The 25,929-nt window shown below is 43.6% G+C and overlaps 1 protein-coding gene across 2 annotated transcripts in view; it reads right to left on the bottom strand.

The window, feature by feature from the left end:
- Positions 1-25,929, bottom strand: part of LOC115104519 (partitioning defective 3 homolog) — a 581,101-nt gene that overhangs the window by 143,086 nt on the left and 412,086 nt on the right. For both annotated transcript variants that reach the window (XM_065007121.1, XM_065007122.1), the window contains one exon: positions 2,929-3,045. In XM_065007121.1, the coding sequence (XP_064863193.1) occupies positions 2,929-3,045 (117 nt within the window). The remainder of the gene's footprint in view (positions 1-2,928; positions 3,046-25,929) is intronic.

Below are 25,929 nucleotides of genomic sequence, written 5' to 3'. Positions count from 1 at the left end.
AGAATCATGCTAGTCCCTCAGTGTGGTGCAATCAGGTAGAGAAGCCAGCGGTTGTCCACAAGCATAAAGCCTTGTAATGGCTGTTGTGCTGAGGGCGGTGTGTTTGTGTATGTGTGTGTGTGTGTGTGTGTGTGTGTGTGTGTGTGTGTGTGTGTGTGTGTGTGTGTGTGTGTGTGTGTGTGTGTGTGTGTGTGTGTGTGTGTGTGTGTGTGTGTGTGTGTGTGTGTGAGTGTGTGTGTGTGTGGCTGTGGAGGGCCTCTCCAGCTAGGTCTTAATGAAGCGCTTGATGAGGAATAGTAGTCTGCTGAACAGCAACACAGGTGGCAGGCAGGCAGGCAGTTGCATATCATTTGTGAGATTATAGCAAAACAAATGGTGCTGATGATGACTCTTTATCAACTTCAGAATGGTTCATCACTGCACTGCTGGGTTCTGTACCCTGGTAGATGATATTTCAGCGTCAGCGTTTCTACTATATCTGAGGCACTCAGATATAAACGCAAGGCTACAATACATGTAGGCTATTTTGCAGAATAAACTTGGTCTAATAGTGTCTCTTAACACTGTAATCGAAACCATACTTTTTTACAATGTTATTCAGGTCAGACTCCGAGATATGTAACACATGTCATCTGTTTTATAGTTTCCTCATAGCAGACCAGACCAGGGAAGAAGAGGGTACACAGACTACAACTAGGATATGACATTAATCCACACTAACCTTCTCTACGTCTTCTCTTTAGGTGAGGCAGGTAGCCTAGTGGTTAGAGCGCTGGGCCAGGAACAGAAAGGTTGTTGGATCAAATCCCGAGCTGACAAGGTCAAAATCTGTCCTTCTGCCACCGAACAAGGCAGTTAACCCACTGTTCCTAGGCCCTCATTGTAAAGAAGAATTTGTTCTTAACTGACTTGACTAGTTAAATAGAGGTAAAATATATATTTTTAGAAACACTAAATGCTCCGGTCAAAATGTGTGCTTCAATTAAATCGTCGGTGTCAGCTGTGTGGTGTGTTTGGCAACGGGCCATCCCGACATCCCTGACACTTCCCCTGATGGGCTGACTGTACGTGCGCTAGTTTTAGAAATATAGCCCCCACCCTCGATCCATAATATCATAACCACTGTGTCTAAAATAACCCCGTCTCAATGGGCCCTATAAAATCAATCAGTGCATTTGCCTTGAGCAGGACCCACTCTCAGTGTCAGCACACCGCTTCTATCAAAATCTGCACCTCTGAGTGGCGTAACACAACCCAAAATACAGAGGTAATTGATTTTTAGAGCTGTCGCCCCCCTGAACTGCCATGCTTTGAATATCAGGCTGAGCCAGCTCCCTCCTCCCCGAGACGTCAGGATACTGTATTAATACCACAGACCATTTCCCAAAGGATTCCCAGATTCCTTTTCCATTATCTGAGAGTCAATTTAGAATTTCCATTCTGGTTAAGTGATGGCATTTTGGGATGGCGAGAAGGGGAAAGGAAAGTGTCCCTGTTGTATAGTGCTCCAGCGCTCCAGTGCTCTGACACTAGGGCTTAGACATGCAGAACGGAGAGGAAACAGACTAAATGGGAGAATGAGAAACGTACACAAGTCAAGATCCAGACAAATAGTGACTGGGGAGTGAGGGGTGTAAGGAAAGGAGGGGAAGGGTGAGGGCATGTTTTAGGCTTAGCCCCAGTCTGTGTCTGTGCTGTTTTATTCCGGCTTTGCAGGGCAGGCGTTTGGGAGAGCCTCAAAGGGACAGAGGCTTTGGAAGGCTCTGGATAGGAAGGCTGTGGGTCTCTGGGGCGTGCTGGCAATGTGTTGGGCCAGCAGCCAGAGGGACAGCCAGGGCTCCCAGAGCACAACACAAGACATTCCCTGCATGTAGCAGTCTAGCCTCTATGAAGACTGTCTCCAGATGTCCCATTGAATAGGAAGACCATTGTGTGTGTGTGTGTGTGTGCGTATCCGACAGGCAGCTATCCTCACTCCCTCCCTCTCTTTCCACTGAGAGAAATATCAACTCCATTGTTTGTTTTCAATTACCTTCATTACCAACAGTAGTTTGATAACCGAGTTCATTTGTCGTTCATTTTGGCTTGCAGAGAACAATAAGAGGCAGCAAGCCCCTCGTTCCATTCACACAGCCACTGATATTGTCTCCTTCAGTCAAGTGAATTTAATAGAGCTTGTCTGCAAGGAAGGAATGAGGCGGAGAAAACAAAAAACAAATATGTCCGTTCACTCATACATACATACATCGCCTGTGTCCCAAATGGCACCCTATTCCCTTTATAGTGCATTACTTCTGACCAGGCCACATATGGCTCGGGTCAAAAGTAGTGCACTATATATAGGGAATAGGGTGCCATCTGGTCAAAAGTAGTGCACTATATAGGGTGCCATGTGGTCAAAAGTAGTGCACTATATAGGGAATAGGGTGCAATTTAGTATGTAACCTTACAGAGGCCTCAACGTCCCCTAAAACATCGAGGGACTAACAGAGTCCAAGATGACGAAACCAAACGCCAAATTCTTGAACGATTAACAACCTTTTTACTGCCAAAAAGAAAAGAGAAATGCCCTACAACATTGATTTGACAATTCTAATGAGACCGGCCATTCAATCAGTCAAAGCAGAAGGAGCAAACCGGGACCATTAGCAGGTCAGGTCCATTCAATGGCACAAAGCAAAAAAATCTTTAGAAATGATCAATTTAATGTACTGTTATAAAAGGCCTGGACGTTTACAAATTGACATCGGAATGCTTTCCCAGAACTTTCCTCTTTCCACACCGCCCCATTTAGTTAATTGGGCAGTTTGCACATTTTCCCAGGCAGCGGCATGTAGCAGCGCTGTGCATTCTCCTCACAGACTTAATTGTGAGGCTATTACCAAGCCCGGGCGAGCCCTGTAAATACAGGCACAAACACACACTCACCTCTCCTGCTCCAGTTTCATCCGTAGCATCTCCTCCTCAGACGCCTGTGTGTCCTCCATCTTAGATTTACTCGACCCCTTACGCTCCATCTTGTCTCCATTGCGGTGCTTCCCAAACCTGGAGACACAATAAGGGGGAAGGTATTTAATTGATGCCCAGGCTTTGTTCTCGTCTAGGTCGCAAGCTGGGCCTTTCTTGAATCCCCTATCTCTCACAGAGAGGATTGATGGAAATGTCCTGAAATGTGTCAGATACTGTTGGGCTTTGGGCAACTGTGAAAATGTAGTCTTTATATGTGAGAACTCTACTATGCTCTTTGACTTGAATAAATAACTAACTTCAAGATAAAAACATTCACGACAGATGGTGCCATATTGAATCAAATCAAATGTCAATATGTGGTTTCCCCGCACTGCTAAATCATCCAACTTTATTGTCCAGAAATGTTAACAAGTTAAAAGCAAGTCGGTTTTAATACAGCAAGAAGGTAATACTCTATCAAATGGATATAGACTTCCGTCTGAAACCTCTCTCGTAAGGTTTACGGAGTGTGATGGGAGGTGTGACAGCTTGTGATTCAGTCTGACTGAGGTGCACACACTGCTCTGAGCTGCCGGGTGAATTTCAGTTAGCAGAGCCATAGAAGCCGCTCTCTGGCATCATTTGCAACTTTCTCGGCGGCGCGGCGGCAAACTTTTACATTTTAATGACGCGGGTGACATGGAGGTAGCGGTAAATCCACGACAGGTTTATCGAGGGGTGAGAATAACTGCGCCTGACGATCGTAAATCCCCCAGCTCAGTCCTCTATGTGCAGCTATGTGCAAATGACTGGAAACTCTGCCTGTCTGAGGGGTGTGAGAAAATGATGGAGGATAGATAGGAGAGGGGATCAGAAGAGCGTGGATGGGGTTACCACCATCATACCAGAGCTACTCTATTATCCATTTCATACACAGACCAAAATCACACTATTTTGCCATTACTGCTTTTTTTACAACAGCTTTTTGGTATATCTGAAAAAGGTTAGAGGTTAAAAATACATGGACAAATAAAAGCCAGCTAAAGACCTAGTCATGATTCCTGCAACCAAAATACAGGTATCAGGTGTGTGTGAATGGTTCACTGCTTTCTCGCTGGTAAATACATGAACAATTCCATTGTTTAACACCTCCCTAATTTGAAATGCAAACAGTCTCCATGGTTAAACAACACCCCCACACCCCTACTAATTTGCCAGTTACCCACTGATATGTATAAGGGGTATACCTCCAAGAAAGTAGGAAATAAGGGGCTCTTTGAAAGGGGGTCATACAAACATTGCCTTGTATTTTTTGTACAGTACATGACCTGATAGAGAATAATCATCATGAGAGTTTGTCCCTGTGAGGCATGGAGGATGTCCAGGATGGATGCTGATTAGTGCTGAATGGCGGGAACCCGGTTACCGAGATTTACTGCGATTTACCGTCCAAAACCACTCCCTTTTCCCAGGATAAATAACTGTGAGAAACCAGTAAATTAAAAGAAATGACTTATATGGTGTGAAATGGAATTGTTAAATGATATGTGATGTCTAAAATCTGTTTTCTCTACATCCTCTGCATGATGAATCAACGCTCAGGGTTTGGGACAGATAGCCCATCTCAGTATGGATGTAGACCTACAATATGTCATCACGGTAACATTTTTCTTGAGACAGGTAGGCCTACATTTGCTGCAGCATAGTCTATGCTACAGTAATATAAAGACTGAATGTGCTTCTAATTTACCCATCTCCATCCGGCTTTCGGGGGTCACCTTGTTTTTTCATTGAAAAGATTGCAATTTTTTAAATTGCAGCTCCAGTCTTTCACTTGAATACCTTTGCTTTAAATCAGTGCACCCGCGAGCACACTCTAGCACGCTCTCTCTCTTCATCAACTCCATTAAAATCACATCCAAGATGGATAATCCTCTTCTAGATTGACATACAGTGGGGCAAAAAAGTATTTAGTCAGCCACCAATTGTGGAAGTTATCCCACTTAAAAAGATGAGAGAGGCCTGTAATTTTCATCATAGGTACACTTCAACTATGACAGACAAAATGAGAAAAACAAATCCAGAAAATCACATTGTAGGATTTTTTATGAATTTATTTGCAAATTATGGTGGAAAATAAGTATTTGGTCAATAACAAAAGTTTATCTCAATACTTTGTTATATACCCTTTGTTGGCAATGACAAAGGTCAACCGTTTTCTGTAAGTCTTCACAAGGTTTTCACACACTGTTGCTGGTATTTTGGCCCATTCCTCCATGCAGATCTCCTCTAGAGCAGTGATGTTCTGGGGCTGTTGCTGGGCAACACGGACTTTAAACTCCCTCCAAAGAGGGGTTGAGATCTGGAGACTGGCTAGGCCACTCCAGGACCCTGAAATGCTTCTTACTCCTTCGTTGCCCGGGCGGTGTGTTTGGGATCATTGTCATGCTGAAAGACCCAGCCACGTTTCATCTTCAATGCCCTTGCTGATGGATGGAGGTTTTCACTCAAAATCTCACGATACATGGCCCCATTCATTCTTTCCTTTACACGGATCAATCGTCCTGGTCCCTTTGCAGAAAAACAGCCCCAAAGCATGATGTTTGCACCCCCGTGCTTCACAGTAGGTATGGTGTTCTTTGGATGCAACTCAGCATTCTTTGTCCTCCAAACACGACGAGTTGAGTTTTTACCAAAAAGTTATATTTTGGTTTCATCTGACCATATGACATTCTCCCAATCTTCTTCTGGATCATCCAAATGCTCTCTAGCAAACTTCAGACGGGCCTGGACATGTACTGGCTTAAGCAGGGGGACACGTCTGGCACTGCAGGATTTGAGTCCCTGGCGGCGTAGTGTGTTACTGATGGTAGGCTTTGTTACTTTGGTCCCAGCTCTCTGCAGGTCATTCACTAGGTCCCCCCGTGTGGTTCTGGGATTTTTGCTCACCGTTCTGGTGATCATTTTGACCCCACGCGGTGAGATCTTGCGTGGAGCCCCAGATTGAGGGAGATTATCAGTGGTCTTGTATGTCTTCCATTTCCTAATAATTGCTCCCACAGTTGATTTCTTCAAACCAAGCTGCTTACCTATTGCAGATTCAGTCTTCCCAGCCTGGTGCAGGTCTACAATTTTGTTTCTGGTGTCCTTTGACAGCTCTTTGGTCTTGGCCATAGTGGAGTTTGGAGTGTGACTGTTTGAGGTTGTGGACAGGTGTCTTTTATACTGATAACAAGTTCAAACAGGTGCCATTAATACAGGTAACGAGTGGAGGACAGAGGAGCCTCTTAAAGAAGAAGTTACAGGTCTGTGAGAGCCAGAAATCTTGCTCGTTTGTCATCCAATCTAGCGACATCCAAGGGCTTTTATGTTTTTCTGTTGTGCGTAATGTGCAGTTTCCCATATCACATATATATTGGATGATGGCACAATAATTCGTTTTTTGGGGGGCTTGGGCTCATTAAATGTTGTTGTGTCCCAAACGGTCCCATATTCCCTATATAGTGCACCACTTTTGACCAGGGCCAATTGCCATTTGGGTCGCAACCACAGTTGTTATTTATGTGGTGTGAGCACTCTCTAAAGACACTGTCCAGGAAAGCCTCTCTCGTTAAATACTGCCTGTGATGTAATTTCCTGCCATTTTTTTTTCTATAACGGTGCCAGCTGTGAGGGAACTCAAAGCAGCAGCAGGAAGGACACAGGAAGTAGACAGGAATTCAGGAAGTGCATTCAGGAAGTGCACCAGGTGCTCAGTTTGAAAGCCACTTCTAGAAATATGAACACGTCTAATATTACAACACATGTATGGAGCTGGTTATGGGTTCCATGGTAAGTCTGCCTCGTGGGTGTGTGAATGTGCATGCGTGTTGCAAGTTCAACAACAGTTACTGATGCCAAAAATCTGATCTGTATAGAGGCAAGGCAATAACAATGTGTATGGATCTACATGTAAATCAATCAGTGGAGGCTGCTAAGGGGAGGACGGCTCATAATAATGGCTGGAACTGAGCGAATGGACTGGCATCAAACCATGTGTTTGATGTATTTGATACCATTCCACTTATTCCGCTCCAGCCACTACCACAAGCCCGTCCTTCCCAATTAAGGTTCCACCAACCTCCTGTGGACTTCATGTACGAGGGGATTCAATAACTGTATTCCATTTGATGGCTCAATTCACGCATTAACACATTAACAATTATTATGAAAAGCTCCATTGATTGCAGAAAAATCCCTTCCATTTCCAGACTGAAAGTGTAGTATTCTTGCGGAGCGTGTATGAGGTATTAGGTTGGTCAGACAGACCTCTTGGTCCATGTTGTTGTGCTTTGAGTCTATTCACTTTGTTTATTCGGGCTTCTTGCCAAAGCAGTTTGACAGTTTCAAAAATTTTTCCCAACAATGAAAGAATAACATCAGACAGAGTTGACGTAGGGCTACTAAATGAAATATATTCATGAAATGGGAGACCCATTTCCCCTCTGTTGTTTAATGTTCTCCTTTACATTTAAACAAGCCCACTCTGCAAATGGAAAGGCTTCCTTTGGCTTGTTGTGGCGCTTACTGCTGGGACTGTCATCTTTTGAACGGAGTGCGGTTCTAAGCTTCGTCCCAAGTGACACTCTATTCCCTATATAGTGCCCTACTTTGGGCCCTGGTCAAAACAAGGGCACTAGATAGGGAACGCATACCCTGGTCTCGTGGGAGAGATTCTTTACACCTGAGATTGCATAAGATCCAAGGAGAACTACTGTTGTGTTTTGTCCTAGAGATAGCCTGCATTACCTGATTAATTAATCAACAAATGGCTCAAGTAGAGGCATAAAACCCTGCGAAGGGAATACTATTAATAAGGAGGGCTATCTATCAACAGGGCAGGTGACAGCCTCCTCCCTCGCTCCCTCTCCTCACTTCAAGGACTTTCATTAACTAATTCCCACACTGAGAAACATTCACCTTTCTTCTTCTCCTCTTTTCCCTCAATTCCCTTCTTTTGAACTTTTAAAGTAATATAGATGAACCAGGAGAATGGAGGGGGCTTAAAAAGGCTGATAAACCAAACATATGAAGTATTGACAAATTAGAGCCAAGAGGGAGTAAAACTTTCTCAACTTCTTGGGGAAAATCAACATCAATAAAGTAAAGGATTTGTCACAGGGAAAGATAGAGTGAATCATGGTGGGGATTAAACTCATATCAAACCGCTGGGTATGAGAGGGAGAGAGACCTAATATGAAAGGTTATTTCTCATAGCCGGTGGACAGAGAGAGTGAGAGAGGGAGAAAGAAAGGGAGAGAGAGAGGGAGAAAGGGAGGGCCTGAGCACAGACAGACATCAAAGCAGGGGCGGAGAGAGCCGCCATATTACAAGAGCTATTAGAAGGCTATCGCCGTGGTTACTGGTTAACGGAAAGATTGATACAGCTTTGCTCAGCTCGCTGGTGTAACAGCCGTGACGTGAGCCAGCGGGAGCAGAGCGAAACACGGGATTAACTAAACAAACTGGAGTGGGCAGCCTTGCCACTTGCCGCTAGGACGCACAATATTTTTTAAGTCAATATTTTTCATTAGCAAATAGCAATCCCTGATACGTAACATTTCTTCAGAAATAAACAACTTAAGATCATATTGATGTTTAGTATCCTTCAGGACCTTTAAGTGTCTGCGTAGGCAATTGCCTTGTTTTAGAAAAGGAAGAATCCAATAAATAAATGATCTAATGACAAACTACAGTCTAACGATCATTAGACAGTTAGAAATATGATGAGTCATCTCATCAGCATCCTTTTGGTAGAACACACACACACACACACACACACACACACACACACACAAGTCCAACTTTAAATGGTTGATGTCCCAGGCTTATATGTGCTGTGTGTGCAATAGTCTGGGGAGGACGTTACACCAAGAAACTCTTACCTTGATGAAAGCCCCCGACTTAAAAAGAAATGTAAAGTGTCTTTCTTCTGGAACCAAGTTACATGTTCCTGAGTACACAAACAGTCACACAACAACAAAAAAGCCATTCCCGAGCCACATTCACCCACTTCCCCTTGCTGAAAGATGAGCCACAAAATGTTGGCACCAATGTAACAGGTTGTAATCGAGGCCTGGACTCCAACATGGGAACAGAAGAGGAATACTTGGTGCGTTAGTCTCAGGTTGGACTACTCCAAATCATCTTAGTTCTGACACACACACACACACACACACACACACACACACACACACACACACACACACACACACACACACACACACACACACACACACACACACACACACACACACACACACACACACACATTTTGCAGGTCCATCAACCCATTTAAATAGCTCTCACACCCTACAGTTGTGGATCATGAGAGAACCTTCATCAAATCAGCGTTAATAACCTATTTATTGAATTTAGGCCATAATACTTAGTTTGAAGTGAGACACCAGTCATAACACATCTATAAAGACTCTATATCGCATGATGCTGTACTTACTATAAAGTCAGACACCTTTGGTCATTCCTAACACATACATAAACACTTAATGATGTAAACACACATGTGTTAACACTTAGGTAATTATCAGTAAAACAAATAAAGCAAATAATCATTAGACATGTTTAAACCATACATTTCATTTTATTTGATCATTTTTGAAACAATACAAATACATTAAGTTTCAAAATGTTCCAGCAATGCAATTACATGAAATATTACACGGGGCTGTGAATAGTGTAGCTTGTCCCTGAGCTGGCGGACGAATGGTTCTAGTCTCTCTTCCTGCTGGAGGTACTGCATGTTGGTTCCAACCCTTAAAAGTAACAACAAAGAAAGTTAACAGGTCGGTTAAGGGCATTTCTGTGCTGCCCCGGAAACTTTCAAAGGAAACATTATTAACTCCATTCAATTCCTATTATTATATGTGACTGTGAGACATGGCTGTATCTTGAGGGCTATGTCTTTATTTGAGCCTGCTAGCTGGGAAAATATCGGATAGCGGGCAATTGCTGTGAAGTCACCGAAATGACTTGAAATAAAGATTGAGGTAGCTACAGTACGTCATCCTAACTCAACACTTAACTACTAGAAACGCATTTCAATTGTAATAAATAAAGGTTCACTTACTTGTTATTCGCTGTCCAGTGGCAGCACACCCGGGGCATTTGATTTGCGAACTCATCACATGATCAGCGTCTCGTCAGAAACACTAAAAAAGTATTTCCGGGTCACGGAATTTCAGAATCATATAATAGTAGAAAAGTGTCACTAACCATTCATGATATATGAACAACGATTGTCTAAACATTAACAATGATTTATATTTGTTCATATTTAAGTGGCATTTGCATTAAATGTGGGTAAAATAAATGGCCACAATGTCAATCACTGTATATGGAATACATATTTGCTTCGAGCAAGAACTATTCTGGGTTCAGAAGTACACGTATTGTAAGGAATACTCAGTAGGGTCTGTAGAATGTATATACACTATGATGTAATTTCATGGGGCACTGAATAATACGGAGCGTTGCTTGGCCTTTTACTTCAGCCATTTCCAATGGTGGCCGAATCACATCACATATACTGCACTACAGAACCTTTACTAACCAAACAACAGTGCAGGGCACGCTCACTGAATTAACCTCTTAGTGGTTAGGGTGCATTTTTTCAACTTTTTGATAAAAAGCGTGCAAAATTTCAACGTCATGCTACTCATGCCAGGAATATAGTATATGCATATGATTAGTATGTGTGGGTAGAAAACACTCTGAAGTTTATAAAACTGGTTAAATCATGTCTGTGACTATAACAGAACTTGTGTAGCAGGCAAAACCCCAAGGAAAAACTTGCTAACCAAACAACAGTACAGGGCACGCTCACTGAATTAAAGATTAACAAAACTAAACAATCTACGTTTCTTAGATTTTGCCCCAGGCCTCAAAAGTCATCCTCTGATGTGGTTCAAGCATTGTTGTGAAAACGGAAAATCCAATTTGGTTGTTTTTCTCTTTAAATAAAACAAAATGTAAATCTGAAACCTGGAACAACAAAACTAAGAAAACAGAAAATGGGAGAAAAAAAACAGAAGTAGGCAAAAAATACAAACAGATTTTAAAAGGCCCTACCAAAGTTTTTTGCCTTTTACACTTTAGAGTGTGTGCCCTCCTGCAGCACAGCATTTTGGAGGAAGTTGAGTGCAGGTCCAATATTGACTATGCACCATACCCAAGAGGGAAAGATGTTAGACCATCCTAGAAATGTTTTAGTGAAATATAATATGGAACATTTAGCAAACACTTTTATCCAAAGCGACTTACAGTCATGAGTGAATACATTTTTTGGTATGGGTGGTCCCGGGAATCGAACTGAACTCTGTCTGCAAAGTGGTTGGTGAACCAGGCAAGGCAGTCATTAGAAAAACCGAGGCTACTGAGTCTGCCGATAAGAATATGGTGATTGACAGTGTCGAAAGCCTTGGCCAGGTCGATGAAGACGGCTGCACAGTACTGTCTTTTATCGATGGCGGTTATGATGTCGTTTAGTACCCTGAGCGTGGCTGAGGTGCACCCGTGACCGGCTCGGAAACCGGATTGCACAGCGGAGAAGGTACGGTGGGATTCGAGATGGTCAGTGATCTGTTTGTTGACTTAGCTTTCGAAGACCTTAGATAGGCAGGGCAGGATGCCACCCTTTATAAAGAACAGGTTTATGCCATATTTGTAAAGTACTTAAGTAAAAATACTTTAAAGCATTACTTAAGATCGTTTTTTGGGGGTACCTGTACTTTACTATGAATAATTTGGACTACTTTTACTTCACTACATTCCTAAATAATACATTGTACTTTTTACTCCATACATTTTCCCTGACAACCAAAAGTACTTTTAGCAATTACATTTACTTTTGATAATTAAGTATATTTAAAACTAAACAACTTTTACTCAAGTAGTATTTTACTGGCTGACTTTTACTTGAGCAACTTTCTATTAAGGTATCTACACTTTTCCACCCCTGCATTTAACATGGGTGGTTATGTCACCCAGTTATGCCACATTTCTGAACCCTTTATAAAGCATGACATACGGTCATAGATTATTTGTAACACATTTATGTAGTGTTTATGAAGGCTTTATGAAGCCTTTATAAGCTGCACTTCATTTAAAGCGGAACCGGGACTTCCTATGGGTTATGGAAGGATCACATAATTCCATCCAGGTCATCAGGAGGGGTCAGCCAATGATTATACTCATGAGCAAATATTCCAAAACAGCAGGTGGCTTTATACAGTAACTGTTCAAACAACACACTCCAGGTGGCAGTTTGTTTACCAATTTGTAGTAGTAGTAGAAGAAAATGGACTACTTGGACTACTACTTTGGACTACTCTCACAGATGGCATAATAAAACAGATACAATGGTGCGTCCTCTATCTCTATGAGATTCACACGCAAGCACACACACAAACACACTGCAGGCCTGGCACAAAGACAGTGTGAGGTTGGCACAGGCCAGAGGGAGTGGTGGTGCTGAGAGGAGCTGGAGAGCTGATGAGGTTGAATATACCCAATGTTAATGGATGATTCATTAATCACTACCAATAAAAACGGAGAGAGTAAGTACAGTATTTGGCTTACATCTCAAATGGCACCCTATTCCCTATACAGTAATCACTGCCATTTGGGACATATCATTTGGACATATCATTTGGGACATATCATCTTTCTCTTCAGTACTAAACTGCCGAACACTTCAATGATGAGCCAGGACAGGAGTTCGTAAGACTGTTTTTGGCAATATGAGCACTTAGCTTCAAAACCACAAGGTACATAAGCCGGTACTTCCTGATATTGATGGTGAATGTAGTAACATACACTGTTTGTTGCATTATGCATGTTAGAACAACCCTCAATGCAACGTTGAAATGCTAACTGCACTGCTGCTTACACAGTTGTGATACAGGACGCCAGACTGTGTGAGCGTCCAAAATGGCACCATGTTCCCTACATAACGCATGACTTTTGACCTTGTGGGCCATGGTCAAAAGTAGTGCACTCAATAGGGAATATGTGCCATTTGGGACACAGTCAGTATAGTCATGAGTTGATGACACCTATCACTGCAATAATGGAGGCTGCATCCCCAGACCTCGAGGATACATGAATATGCCATTCACATCAATATGCCCCCCCGAATCCTGCAGAGAACAATAGTATTGTGCAATAGTCCATCTCCCAGTATCTATCCAATGACAGGTGTGACTAATGAATAAAGAAACACCTACCGGCATCAAAACAAAAGCCTGATGATGAAGAGGAGAATGGAGAGGAATAGTTTATAACAGAGTAATGAGCACTAGTCACTCATGGACAGTCAATAACACACACACACACACACACACGGGAGATGCAGACAGTGTAGTTAAGTCTGAAGGATGTACTGATAGGAAAAAAGGCCACGTCTGAAGGAGATTGATATAACCCCCCCCCAGTCACAACAATGAGATTATTCTCTGCAATCATTTCCATAGTGTGTGGCTATGCTTGTCATAAAATACATGATCCTTCAACATCAAACTAAATGTAATTGCACTATTACCATATAATTAAGTGGTTATTATTACGTCCCCAAACACGTGATTTATACAATATGTGTGACTGAACACACAGGGAAATTATTAATACGTAGCAATCAAACAACACCTTCTTATGGGGCGGTTTCATGACCTTCAAATTCAAAATTTTCATCATATACAATATATTTCTCATAACCATAAATAGCTTTTCACTGAGCAACTGCATCATATAATAGAACACACAGTATAGTTTACAACAGCCACTCGACGCACCATATATTATCTCGATCGATTTGCAGTCTAATAACATAGACAGTACATGAGGCTCCAGGAGGCTCATATTAAAGTTGCAATGCAGACGTTTAAAAAAAAAAATCTCAACATCAAATCATTTATGGGTAACAATGAAGTTCCTCAATGTGATTGTTTTCAATTAAAGTGGTCAACAACAACAAAAAAAAATTGCTTCTTAGAAAAGAGGAATTTCTCAGACAAGACTTTTGCTAGGACTGTCTTGGAGGGGGAAACTGAAAACGAGCTGCTATTGGCAGAGAGGTTTGGAACTTGGTTGGTTTATTAACTCAATTATGGTGGTCACCAGGCAGGTTCAAAACTCCACCCCACCAAAACAAGCTGAAATCTCTGGCGGCCTTTTCAAACAGCTCTTACACTAAAAGGGCATTTATTCGTCTTTTAAAAACACTCCACAGTATTATTCCCACCTCATAGTGTGACTTCCTGGCAGACGGCAGCAAACCTAAAGAGTTGATCTCGAAAGAATAGATAATAACTCAATTAAAGTCATGAGGATTTACAGTCTTTTAAACTGCAGGGTGATTGGAGGGAAGATCACTTGTTTGGTTGGGTAATTGTTTGGACTCACAGGAAGTTATAGTACAGAAATGAGTAGAAATGGCTGCCTATTTCCTTCCCGCCAGAAAAACATGTTATATGGTTGGTAGACACCGGATGTAAACCTCATTTAAGACACACCATTGGTATGATGAGAAAAATTATGGTCTGGCTTAGTTCAGCTGCAAATGGAAAGCAAAAAAAAAAGAAGCAAAACTGTATTTATCAATTTGAGTAACTTCAATAATCTCAAGGTCAGAGATAATCATTACAGTTTATGCTCCACCAACCTGAACGTTAATCCAAATCTCCCCAGGCCAGAGTCAGGACCCATACAGGCGTCCAAGTCGCTGCCTGCACTGAGCCGAGCCAGACGGTTTGTCTGTCACAGCCAGGGAGAAAATAAATAACATGGCTATGCCTCTCTGTCTCTCCTCTCACCCTCCTTCCCTCCACTCCACCCAAGGCTTTCTTAACGGTAATCTATAAAGTCATCTAGATAATACACAGCAATTTGTTTTCTTGGATGTGAATCAGAATAGACATGATTATGATTCTCATTGCAGGTATCAAAACACCCTCAGTCTGTTAACAACTCCTTCCCCAGCCCGCCCTCTGTGTTTCAATGCAAACCAGTGAGTCACAATCATGGTAGAGTAGGGTAGCACAGGATACCTAAGGTGACTCCCAGATAGCAGCATGTCATTTTAATAATATCTTGTTAGGAGGAGAAAGGTTACATTCCAAATGGCACCATATTCCCTATAAACTGCACTATTTTTGACCAGAGGTCCCTCCTCTCTCAGTCTCACGTGCTGATTACATAGAACACATTCTGCTTCACCTCAGGGTAGACACGGGCAGAACCACAGAGAGATGTTTCTGTGCCTTGTAAAAACTAACGAGAGAGAGAGGGAGGGAGGGAGGGAGGGAGGGAGAGACCAAGTGAAAGGGACAGAGAGAGCAAGTGAACAGAGAGAGCAAGTGAACAGAGAGAGCAAGTGAACAGAGAGACCAAGTGAAATCTCTCTCAGCTTTTCCCAGTGTGACCTGTTGATTGTTAACACTCGTTAATGAGGACATCGTTATCGTTAGCAGAGCCTGTTATGATGTCACCACCACTGGTTACCAGGGACTACCTGTGAGGTGTTGAAACACATCGCGGCGATGTACACTGCCTAGCATGTGTCCCAAATTGCACCCTATCCCCTATAAAGTGCACTACCTTTGACCAGAACCCCATGGGTTCCTGCCTCTACAACCAGCACCGCCTGCCGATTAACCGTCTCTCCCTGTGGATCTCATTATCACACTACTAACGTCAGTCTAACGTCAGTCTAATGTCAGTCAGTATATTCCATGTTTATCCCCCTCTTTAAGAGCATACTACTATGCTTTTGGGATCACATTATCTGAGTCTCAAATGACACCCTATTCCCTATTTTGTGCACTACTTTTGACATAATTTGTGCACTATATAGGGAATAGGGTGCCATTTCAGAATCACACACTGCCTCCTCATTGCAGCATCCAGCTTCATGGTAATATCAAACCAGTGGTAGTGTCACCACTAGAGACTGACTCTCTGAGAAGAAAGGAAGGAACAGAACCATACTCTTATTTCCTGTTGTGGGTGGAAGTAGGGAGGCTGAATTTGATTCAGCCAATGGTTTCCAAGGAAGTGGAGTTGATTTGTATACAGTATCAGTCAACCCAATTGAGATGGTTTGGGATGAGTTGGACCGCAGAGTGAAGGAAAAGCAGCCAACAAGTGCTCAGCATATGTGGGAATTCCTTCAAGACTGTTGGAAAAGCATTCCAGGTGAAGCTGGTTGAGAGAATGCCAAGATAGTGCAAAGCTGTCATCAAGGCAAAGGGTGGCTACTTTGAATAATCTCAAATATAACATCAATTGTGATTTGTTTTAACAATTGTTTGGTTACTACATAATTCCATATGTGTTATTTCATAGTTTTGATGTCTTTACTATTATTCCACGATGTAGGAAATAGTACAAATAAAGAAAAAAACCTTGAATGAGTAGGTGTGTCCAAACGTTTGACTGGTACTGTATATCTTTTCAGCAAGCCATGACACCACCATCTCAGATTTTTCTGAAATCATTTCTGTTGTCAGAAACAGACACGATTGGCAATCCTGCAATATTATTTTGTTGAAATATAATTGGATATCGGAGAAATTATGCTAATTGTTGCACCCCAATTGGCCATTTTAATTGATAGGTTTCTTATAATATTCAATAAATATAATACCAAACATCCAATTTGGACCAAACATTTTTCTAACAGTGAGTAAGACATGAGGAATCCAGAGAAATAGTCAAAAGCTACCCACGGACTCCCCACACCAATCTCACGCCAACAACGAGAATACAGTAGAAGTTATCTATGTCTGACAAGCAGTATGGAGCATCGGCAAGGATGATGGTTTCTTCATCCTATGTAAATGCATTCTCAGTGAATTTGGTGATTTAAGTTATTTATAATAAATTAGTCATTGAAGTTGTTAGGTTTATGTCTCTGATAATAATTTGTTAGTTAATTTGTTAATATCTCAGATATTCAATTATAGTTCAACAAATGTTGCAGGAATGTTTCAGAACAATCAGAGATAGTGGGTGTTGAAATTAGTGGGTGTTGAATTTTATTTTTATTTTTAGGTGGAATGACCCATAGGTTAATAACTGAAGAGCACATGCAAAACCTATTTCAGCCTGTGCAGCTAATATATATATAATATAAAAGAGAGCGAGAGAGCGAGAGAGAGAGAGAAGAGAGAGAGAGAGAGAGAGAGAGAGAGAGAGAGAGAGACAGAGAGAGACAGAGAGAGACAGACAGAGAGAAAGAGAGAGAGAGAGAGAAGAGAGAGAGGCAGAGAGAGAGAGAGAAGAGAGAGAGAGAGCAAGCGATGGGAAGGAGATGGTTTATGCAGCATGTCCCCTATACAACACAGAGGCATGACATGTATTTATTCATGACATTAGGCCTTGACTCTCTCGCTCTCCACTCTGTGGGGGATTTCACCATGGCCCAGTCTGGGAAAATGCTTCTCATCAGATGTTTCACTATTGAGCATAAAAGTCAGTCCTAGACAGGACAACACTATGGGGTCCAGCTACTGTATCCTTCAAGTAGAAAAACATACACTTCAACAGGGCTATAAAATGGGGGCTATTTGAGATGATAGTGTCAAATGATAGCTGAGGAGCTGAGAAAATAGGGGCCATTTTCTGTGCACTTGTAACTGTGTTCCCCTGGTTACCATGAACAGGGTATTCGATGGAAATGATTGGAATGTTGATGTGGATGTCACACAGTAGAGGCATCTCTCTCTCTCTCTCTCTCTCACTCTGCATGTCCATCTCCTTCTCCTCCCTGCCTGTCCGTCTGTCTGCCTGTCTCTCTGTCTCCAACCATCCCTGTCTATCTTAAAAATGACTGTGTGGGGCCTGGCTTTGGCCAGGGGACACTCAACCCTGGTGGCCCCCCTCTCAACCCCCCCACAGATGGAGAAATCACAACAACAACACTACATCTGTCCCTCTCTCCTCTCCCAGTGACTGACTCAGACCCTAACATAATCCATCGCTGCTTGAGTCTGAGTCTCTCCTTGAAGCTGGTCAGGAGAGAGTTTAAAACAAATAAACGAAAGTGTGGACCCCAGGGCAGTGCTGGTGATTGAGGAGAGTGATCAGCCATGAAGGGGCCTGGGGGCTGTGAAGAGGCGACTCCGGGATGCTGGCCTTCTAGGCAGAGTTTCAAAGAAAAAGCCATATCTCAGACTGGCCAATAAAAAGAAACGATTAAGATGGGCAAAATGACACAGACACTGGACATAGGAACTCTGCCTAGAAGGCCAGCATCCCGGAGTCGCCTCTTCACTGTTGGCGTTGAGACTGGTGTTTTGTGGGTACTATTTAATGAAGCTGCCATTTGAGGACTTGTGAGGCATCTGTTTCTCAAACTAGACACTCGGGCCTCCCACTCCTCTTTCTATTCTGGTTAGAGACAGTTTGCACTGTTCTGTGAAGGGAGTAGGACACAGCATTGTACGAGATCTTCAGTTTCTTGGCAATTTCTCGCATGGAATAGCTTTAATATCTCAGAACAAGAATAGACAAACGAGTTTCAGAAGAAAGTTCTTTGTTTCTGGCCATTTGGAACCTGTAATCGAACCCACAAATGCTGTTGCTCCAGATACTCAACTAGTCTAAAGGCCAGTTTTATTGCTTCTTTACTCAGGAAAACAGTTCAGCTGTGCTAACATAACTGCAAAAGGGTTTTCTAATGATCAATTAGCCTTTTAAAATGATAAACTTGTATTAGCTAACACAACATGCCATTGGAACACAGGAGTGATGGCTGCTGATAATGGGCTTCTGCCGTTTCCAGCTACAATAGTCATTTACAACATTTACACGGTCTACACTGCATTTCTGATCAATTTGATGTTATTTTAATGGACGAAAAATGAGCTTTTCTTTCAAAAACAAGGACATTTCTAAGTGACCCCAAACTTTTGAAAGGTAGTGTATGTTTATAACATATGAGGCCGGCTATGGTCACACGGGTAATAGATCCGTTGTTGTGTTACGAGTGAAGCACAGCTGAGTGAGTACACATTTCAATCATTTGCTTTTCATTTTACTGGGCTGATGGTGCCTACATCTGATGGTCAGTCTCAACGTCCCTCCGCTGTCCTTTTCGTCCACTGACACTGACCAAAAAGGGACACCATCTTCCAGCTGATGGTCAAACTCGTGTCGCACCCTATTATTCTCATTGATTTTATTTCGTTATTTTTACCCCATTATTTCTGCCTCGTGCATAAATGCATGTTGTTACTCCTAACGAACAGAGAATACTAGCAACGCAAGCCTATCGATACACTTCCCTACTCATTATTCATTACTGCTGCAGGGCTTGTTGTAGCGCTGGGTGGACGAAGGAAGAACGCACATTTTATGGCTTATAAAAGTGTTGAATGCAAAGTGTTGACAGCGCTGAGTAAGACCTTAAACACGAAGTCACTCGTAAAAACAGAAGCTCTTTGCTTTATTCGTTGACAGTCTCTCTCTAGTCATGGTTTTAAACGTTTTGGAATCTCACAGTATCAACTTTGCTGAAGCTTTTCTTTTGCGTTTCCTACTTCACTGCAGACACGGTAACCTGGCCCATCCAATTGGCCATCGGTAGGACTATATAGCACTTGATTTGCTCTCTGGGCCCGCGGGGAAAACAGAGCTTGTACCTTTAGACAACATGAAATGGTTAAAAATGGGAACACTTTGCCTACCCGGCGCGCAGGGCAGCTGAATCGAGTGCACCTACGTTAACAGCGCGAGACGAATAAAAGGAAAATAGGAATGCAGGACTTTATTATTATTATTTTTTTCACAGAAATGTTTGGCAATCGACAGGGAATGCCTTGGATCGCGATCGACCTGTTGGTGACCACTGATATCGGGAATTTGAGATCTGTACTTCATATTCAGTTCCCTGCTACAGTCCTCTGAGTGCTGATGGAGGCGCATGAAAAACATTTCCCAATCCAACAACAGATCCACTAATGTCTCCCTTGTGGAGAAATAATGGTCATTCTTGAAAAGCCATGATGACAGGGGAAAACTGTGTTAAGCTTAAACAAGTCATGAATCTTCCATTTGAGCATTTTCACAGAGAAGTGAATTCCATCCTCACCACTTGTCTGCTGTTTTATTAAGACTTCTTCCAGTTGAGTTTCCTACCGTGTTTCGGTCCCCCATTATCCAGCCAGGCTTCATGGGGTTTGGGTATCATCATTAAATAGTCATTGTGAGGTGAGCAGGCAGGGAGGGAAGCATGGAGTGATGGAAGGAGGGGAGGGAATCAGAGAGGCAAGCAGGGGAGGGAGGTAGGAAAGCAGGGTAGGAGGCAGGTAGGCAGGCAGGCAGTCAGGGAGGGAGGTTGTTATTATGTATGAGGAGCACAGCATTGCTCAGGCACCCAGTGTGCCAGCACTCCTAATGATGACAACGGTCCAAGGAGGCAGTGGTACAGTACCATGCTGAATGTAGGTCCTATCCTGAGCCACCTTGCCCCCCAGAGAGAGCGAGATCTCTGCATGTCCTTGTCTCTCCATCTCTGTCTCTCTTCCTCTTTCTCTGCATGTCCTTGTCTCTCTTGCTCTTTCTCTGCATGTCCTTGTCACTCTTGCTCTTTCTCTGCATGTCCTTGTCTCTCCATCTCTGTCACTCTTGCTCTTTCTCTGCATGTCCTTGTCTCTCCATCTCTGTCTCTCTTCCTCTATCTCTGCATGTCCTTGTCTCTCTTCCTCTTTCTCTGCATGTCCTTGTCTCTCCATCTCTGTCTCTCTTGCTCTTTCTCTGCATGTCCTTGTCTCTCCATCTCTGTCTCTCTTCCTCTATCTCTGCATGTCCTTGTCTCTCTTCCTCTTTCTCTGCATATCCTTGTCTCTCCATCTCTGTCTCTCTTCCTCTTTCTCTGCATGTCCTTGTCTCTCCATCTCTGTCTCTCTTCCTCTATCTCTGCATGTCCTTGTCTCTCCATCTCTGTCTCTCTTCCTCTTTCTCTGCATGTCCTTGTCTCTCCATCTCTGTCTCTCTTCCTCTTTCTCTGCATGTCCTTGTCTCTCCATCTCTGTCTCTCTTCCTCTTTCTCTGCATGTCCTTGTCTCTCCATCTCTGTCTCTCTTCCTCTTTCTCTGCATGTCCTTGTCTCTCTTGCTCTTTCTCTGCATGTCCTTGTCTCTCCATCTCTGTCTCTCTTCCTCTTTCTCTGCATGTCCTTGTCTCTCTTGCTCTTTCTCTGCATGTCCTTGTCTCTCCATCTCTGTCTCTCTTCCTCTTTCTCTGCATGTCCTTGTCTCTCTTCCTCTTTCTCTGCATGTCCTTGTCTCTCCATCTCTGTCTCTCTTCCTCTTTCTCTGCATGTCCTTGTCTCTCCATCTCTGTCTCTCTTCCTCTTTCTCTGCATGTCCTTGTCTCTCCATCTCTGTCTCTCTTCCTCTTTCTCTGCATGTCCTTATCTCTCCATCTCTGTCTCTCTTCATCTATCTCTGCATGTCCTTGTCTCTCTTCCTCTATCTCTGCATGTCCTTGTCTCTCTTCCTCTATCTCTGCATGTCCTTGTCTCTCCATCTCTGTCTCTCTTCCTCTTTCTCTGCATGTCCTTGTCTCTCTTGCTCTTTCTCTGCATGTCCTTGTCTCTCCATCTCTGTCTCTCTTCCTCTTTCTCTGCATGTCCTTGTCTCTCTTGCTCTTTCTCTGCATGTCCTTGTCACTCTTGCTCTTTCTCTGCATGTCCTTGTCTCTCCATCTCTGTCTCTCTTCCTCTTTCTCTGCATGTCCTTGTCTCTCCATCTCTGTCTCTCTTCCTCTATCTCTGCATGTCCTTGTCTCTCCATCTCTGTCTCTCTTCCTCTATCTCTGCATGTCCTTGTCTCTCTTGCTCTTTCTCTGCATGTCCTTGTCTCTCTTCCTCTTTCTCTGCATGTCCTTGTCTCTCTTGCTCTTTCTCTGCATGTCCTTGTCTCTCCATCTCTGTCTCTCTTCCTCTATCTCTGCATGTCCTTGTCTCTCCATCTCTGTCTCTCTTCCTCTTTCTCTGCATGTCCTTGTCTCTCTTGCTCTTTCTCTGCATGTCCTTGTCACTCTTGCTCTTTCTCTGCATGTCCTTGTCTCTCCATCTCTGTCTCTCTTCCTCTTTCTCTGCATGTCCTTGTCTCTCCATTGCTCTTTCTCTCTGCATGTCCTTCTCTCCACTCTTCTCTCTTTCTCTGCATGTCCTTGTCTCTCCATCTCTGTCTCTCTTCCTCTATCTCTGCATGTCCTTGTCTCTCCATCTCTGTCTCTCTTCCTCTTTCTCTGCATGTCCTTGTCTCTCCATCTCTGTCTCTCTTCCTCTTTCTCTGCATGTCCTTGTCTCTCCATCTCTGTCTCTCTTCCTCTTTCTCTGCATGTCCTTGTCTCTCCATCTCTGTCTCTCTTCCTCTATCTCTGCATGTCCTTGTCTCTCCATCTCTGTCTCTCTTCCTCTATCTCTGCATGTCCTTGTCTCTCCATCTCTGTCTCTCTTCCTCTTTCTCTGCATGTCCTTGTCTCTCCATCTCTGTCTCTCTTCCTCTATCTCTGCATGTCCTTGTCTCTCCATCTCTGTCTCTATCTCTGCATGTCCTTGTCTCTCCATCTCTGTCTCTATCTCTGCATGTCCTTGTCTCTCCATCTCTGTCTCTATCTCTGCATGTCCTTGTCTCTCCATCTCTGTCTCTATCTCTGCATGTCCTTGTCTCTCCATCTCTGTCTCTCTTCCTCTTTCTCTGCATGTCCTTGTCTCTCCATCTCTGTCTCTCTTCCTCTTTCTCTCCATCTCTGTCTCTCTTCCTCACTCTCTGCATGTCATCGTCTCTCCATCTCTTTCTGTCAATGTGTCAAGACTGAGACAAGGTCACCTATCAGAATGGCACAAGGCCAGTTGACCTGAATGTTGGATAAAGTGACCCGACTGATCGCCATCAGGACAATAAGAAGGCTGTGTTTTACAAGTGTGAACAACAAACACTTAAATGGGCAGAAATGACCTGTTAAGATGACTGGATATTGCCAAACACGTTCTCCCTGTGTGAGTGTGAATGCTTGTGTTTTGCATGTCCTTCAAAACCACCCTGACTCATTCCCTCTCAGAAAACACATCTCTCAAGGCACACTCGGATTGTAAAGCATGGATTTATGAATGAGTATAGACTATTTATTTATGTTATAATAAGTGGGTTTAATCACGAGTGTCAGAGACGCTGATTTGGAACGTTCCTCTCAGTGTGTAGCACGCACACACACACACACACACACACGCACATGCACACACACACACACACAACCCACACATAACCCACACACACAAACACACACAAACACTCCCACAGGCATCCCCCATCATTGTGATTTATGAGCAACATTAAAGACAATCATGTTGGGCTGTTCCCTGTCCTTTGTAATGCGGCCGGGCCTCTGTGTGAAATATAGCACGTTGAATGCTGAGCGCTAGCTCCTTTTTCATTCATACACACTTCACTATGTTCGGAGAACACACACAAACACACACAGACAGACACAAACACTAGAGGTAAACAGCTAGACTGCTGCTTCACTTGCTAATTGCTCCAGCTGTGATTTAAGGTACTACATACACACATCTACGCCACATCACCCGGGCACCACGTCTAGCCCCTCGGGTGTGTCTGAGGCTTACAGTTCACATATACAACACTCTACAATAGATGGGACTAACAGAGAAGCTTCTAGTAGACTTTAACTAGACAAAACTTTGGTCAGTCCTGTCATGTCTTTGCCTACTTTCGTCTGTCCAAGCATTTGAAAGAGAGGAGAAGCAGGTCATCTAGCTCACTGTCATTTCTTTGAAACACACACATACAGGACTAGAATATGCATTGCATGTGAAGCACCATGGGAGTAGACACCTGAATCATTGATCCGTGACATACATCCTCGCAGAATTCCGAGGGAGACGAGAGAGGTTGAATCCCCCAAGGGCAGGAGAAGGAGAGGTGTGAGATGAGAGAGGAGGGGGGGGGGGGGTAGAAGATAATTGGAGAGTGAGAGAGACAGCAAGAGAGGTGGAGTAGAGAGAGACAAGGAGGCAAACAGAGGGAGATGGAAATGAAAATGATCCAAGGACAAGGCTCTGCCAGTGTCCGTGTGCAGGGGATCAGAACCCAGAGCGAGCTGACAGGGCTGGGGAGAGATCTACAGGGATCAGTTGCTAAGAGAGATGGAGGAATCAGCTCGGAGAGATCAGTGATGGGGAGGCCCCTGTAGTGTTCACGCTCCAACCTCTCAGACATCAGTATCTGTACCCCCCCCCCCCCCCCCAATACAGAGTGCAGATATTCTGCCATCATCTCTCCCCTCTCAGATTTACAGCTGTGAGGATCAGCTTTTTAAAACAACATCTCTGTCCTCACTCTCTCAGACGAGAAAAATCTGCACAGGCTACAAACATCTTCTCTCTCTCTCCCCCCATCATGTGCCAGAGAAGACCCAATTAAGCATCACTCATGACAAATCCCCAGCAAGTCATGAAAGGAGGTATATATTTCTCTGTCACCCTCACACAAACTCACCAAAAGGAAAAACAGATCAGAGCGAGAGCGAGATGAGGGAAGAGAAGAGAAAATATTTCACCTAACACACAGAACCACATGTCTAGAGCTGAGGGAACAGAAGTATGGTCCTGGCTTTTAATTGGTTGGCTTTGAAAAGGAATTGAGTAGCATAATTCAACAATTCTCCCCTCATCGTTTTTGTGGAATGGAATGAGCATGTGCACATCAGCGAACAGGGCAAACACACTTCACTTCAGCGGACAGGGCACACACACTTCACTTCAGCGGACAGGGCACACACACTTCACATCAGCGGACAGGGCAAACACACTTCACTTCAGCGGACAGGGCACACACACTTCACTTCAGCGGACAGGGCACACACACTTCACATCAGCGGACAGGGCACACACACTTCACATCAGCGGACAGGGCACACACACTTCACATCAGCGAACAGGGCAAACACACTTCACTTCAGCGGACAGGGCACACACACTTCACATCAGCGGACAGGGCACACACACTTCACTTCAGCGGACAGGGCACACACACTTCACATCAGCGAACAGGGCAAACACACTTCACTTCAGCGAACAGGGCAAACACACTTCACATCAGCGAACAGGGCAAACACACTTCACTTCAGCGAACAGGGCAAACACACTTCACTTCAGCGAACAGGGCAAACACACTTCACATCAGCGAACAGGGCAAACACACTTCACTTCAGCGAACAGGGCAAACACACTTCACTTCAGCGGACAGGGCACACACACTTCACTTCAGCGGACAGGGCACACACACTTCACATCAGCGGACAGGGCACACACACTTCACATCAGCGAACAGGGCAAACACACTTCACTTCAGCGAACAGGGCAAACACACTTCACTTCAGCGGACAGGGCACACACACTTCACATCAGCGAACAGGGCAAACACACTTCACTTCAGCGGACAGGGCACACACACTTCACTTCAGCGGACAGGGCACACACACTTCACTTCAGCGGACAGGGCACACACACTTCACTTCAGCGGACAGGGCACACACACTTCACATCAGCGGACAGGGCACACACTGGATATGAAAGGTCCATTTCTATTTGATTACATGGTAAGTTCAGCGCATGGGTGAGCAGACTAGTGATGAGTATTACTATATGATCATTTACATACTGTATCACAAGAGAGGAGAAAAATAAGAAAAAAGGTTTCCTCCTATGCATTTCTAACAGCTGCATTACTGCAGTGCACACCATGCTCTGCATTTAAACCCAACTCATTTACATACACAGTACATTGTACAGTAAATGTTATAGAGGACCCTTGTTTGATAACTTGGATGTTAAATATTCCTTCCATTCTACAAAAATATAGATTTTTTTTCCCACTTGAGCTGTTTGATGAA

The sequence above is a fragment of the Oncorhynchus nerka genome, linkage group LG22, assembly GCF_034236695.1.
Source record: "Oncorhynchus nerka isolate Pitt River linkage group LG22, Oner_Uvic_2.0, whole genome shotgun sequence".
NCBI lineage: Eukaryota > Metazoa > Chordata > Actinopteri > Salmoniformes > Salmonidae > Oncorhynchus > Oncorhynchus nerka.
The sequence above is the reverse complement of the archived record's forward strand: the minus strand, read 5'-3'. Positions and strand labels throughout refer to the sequence as shown.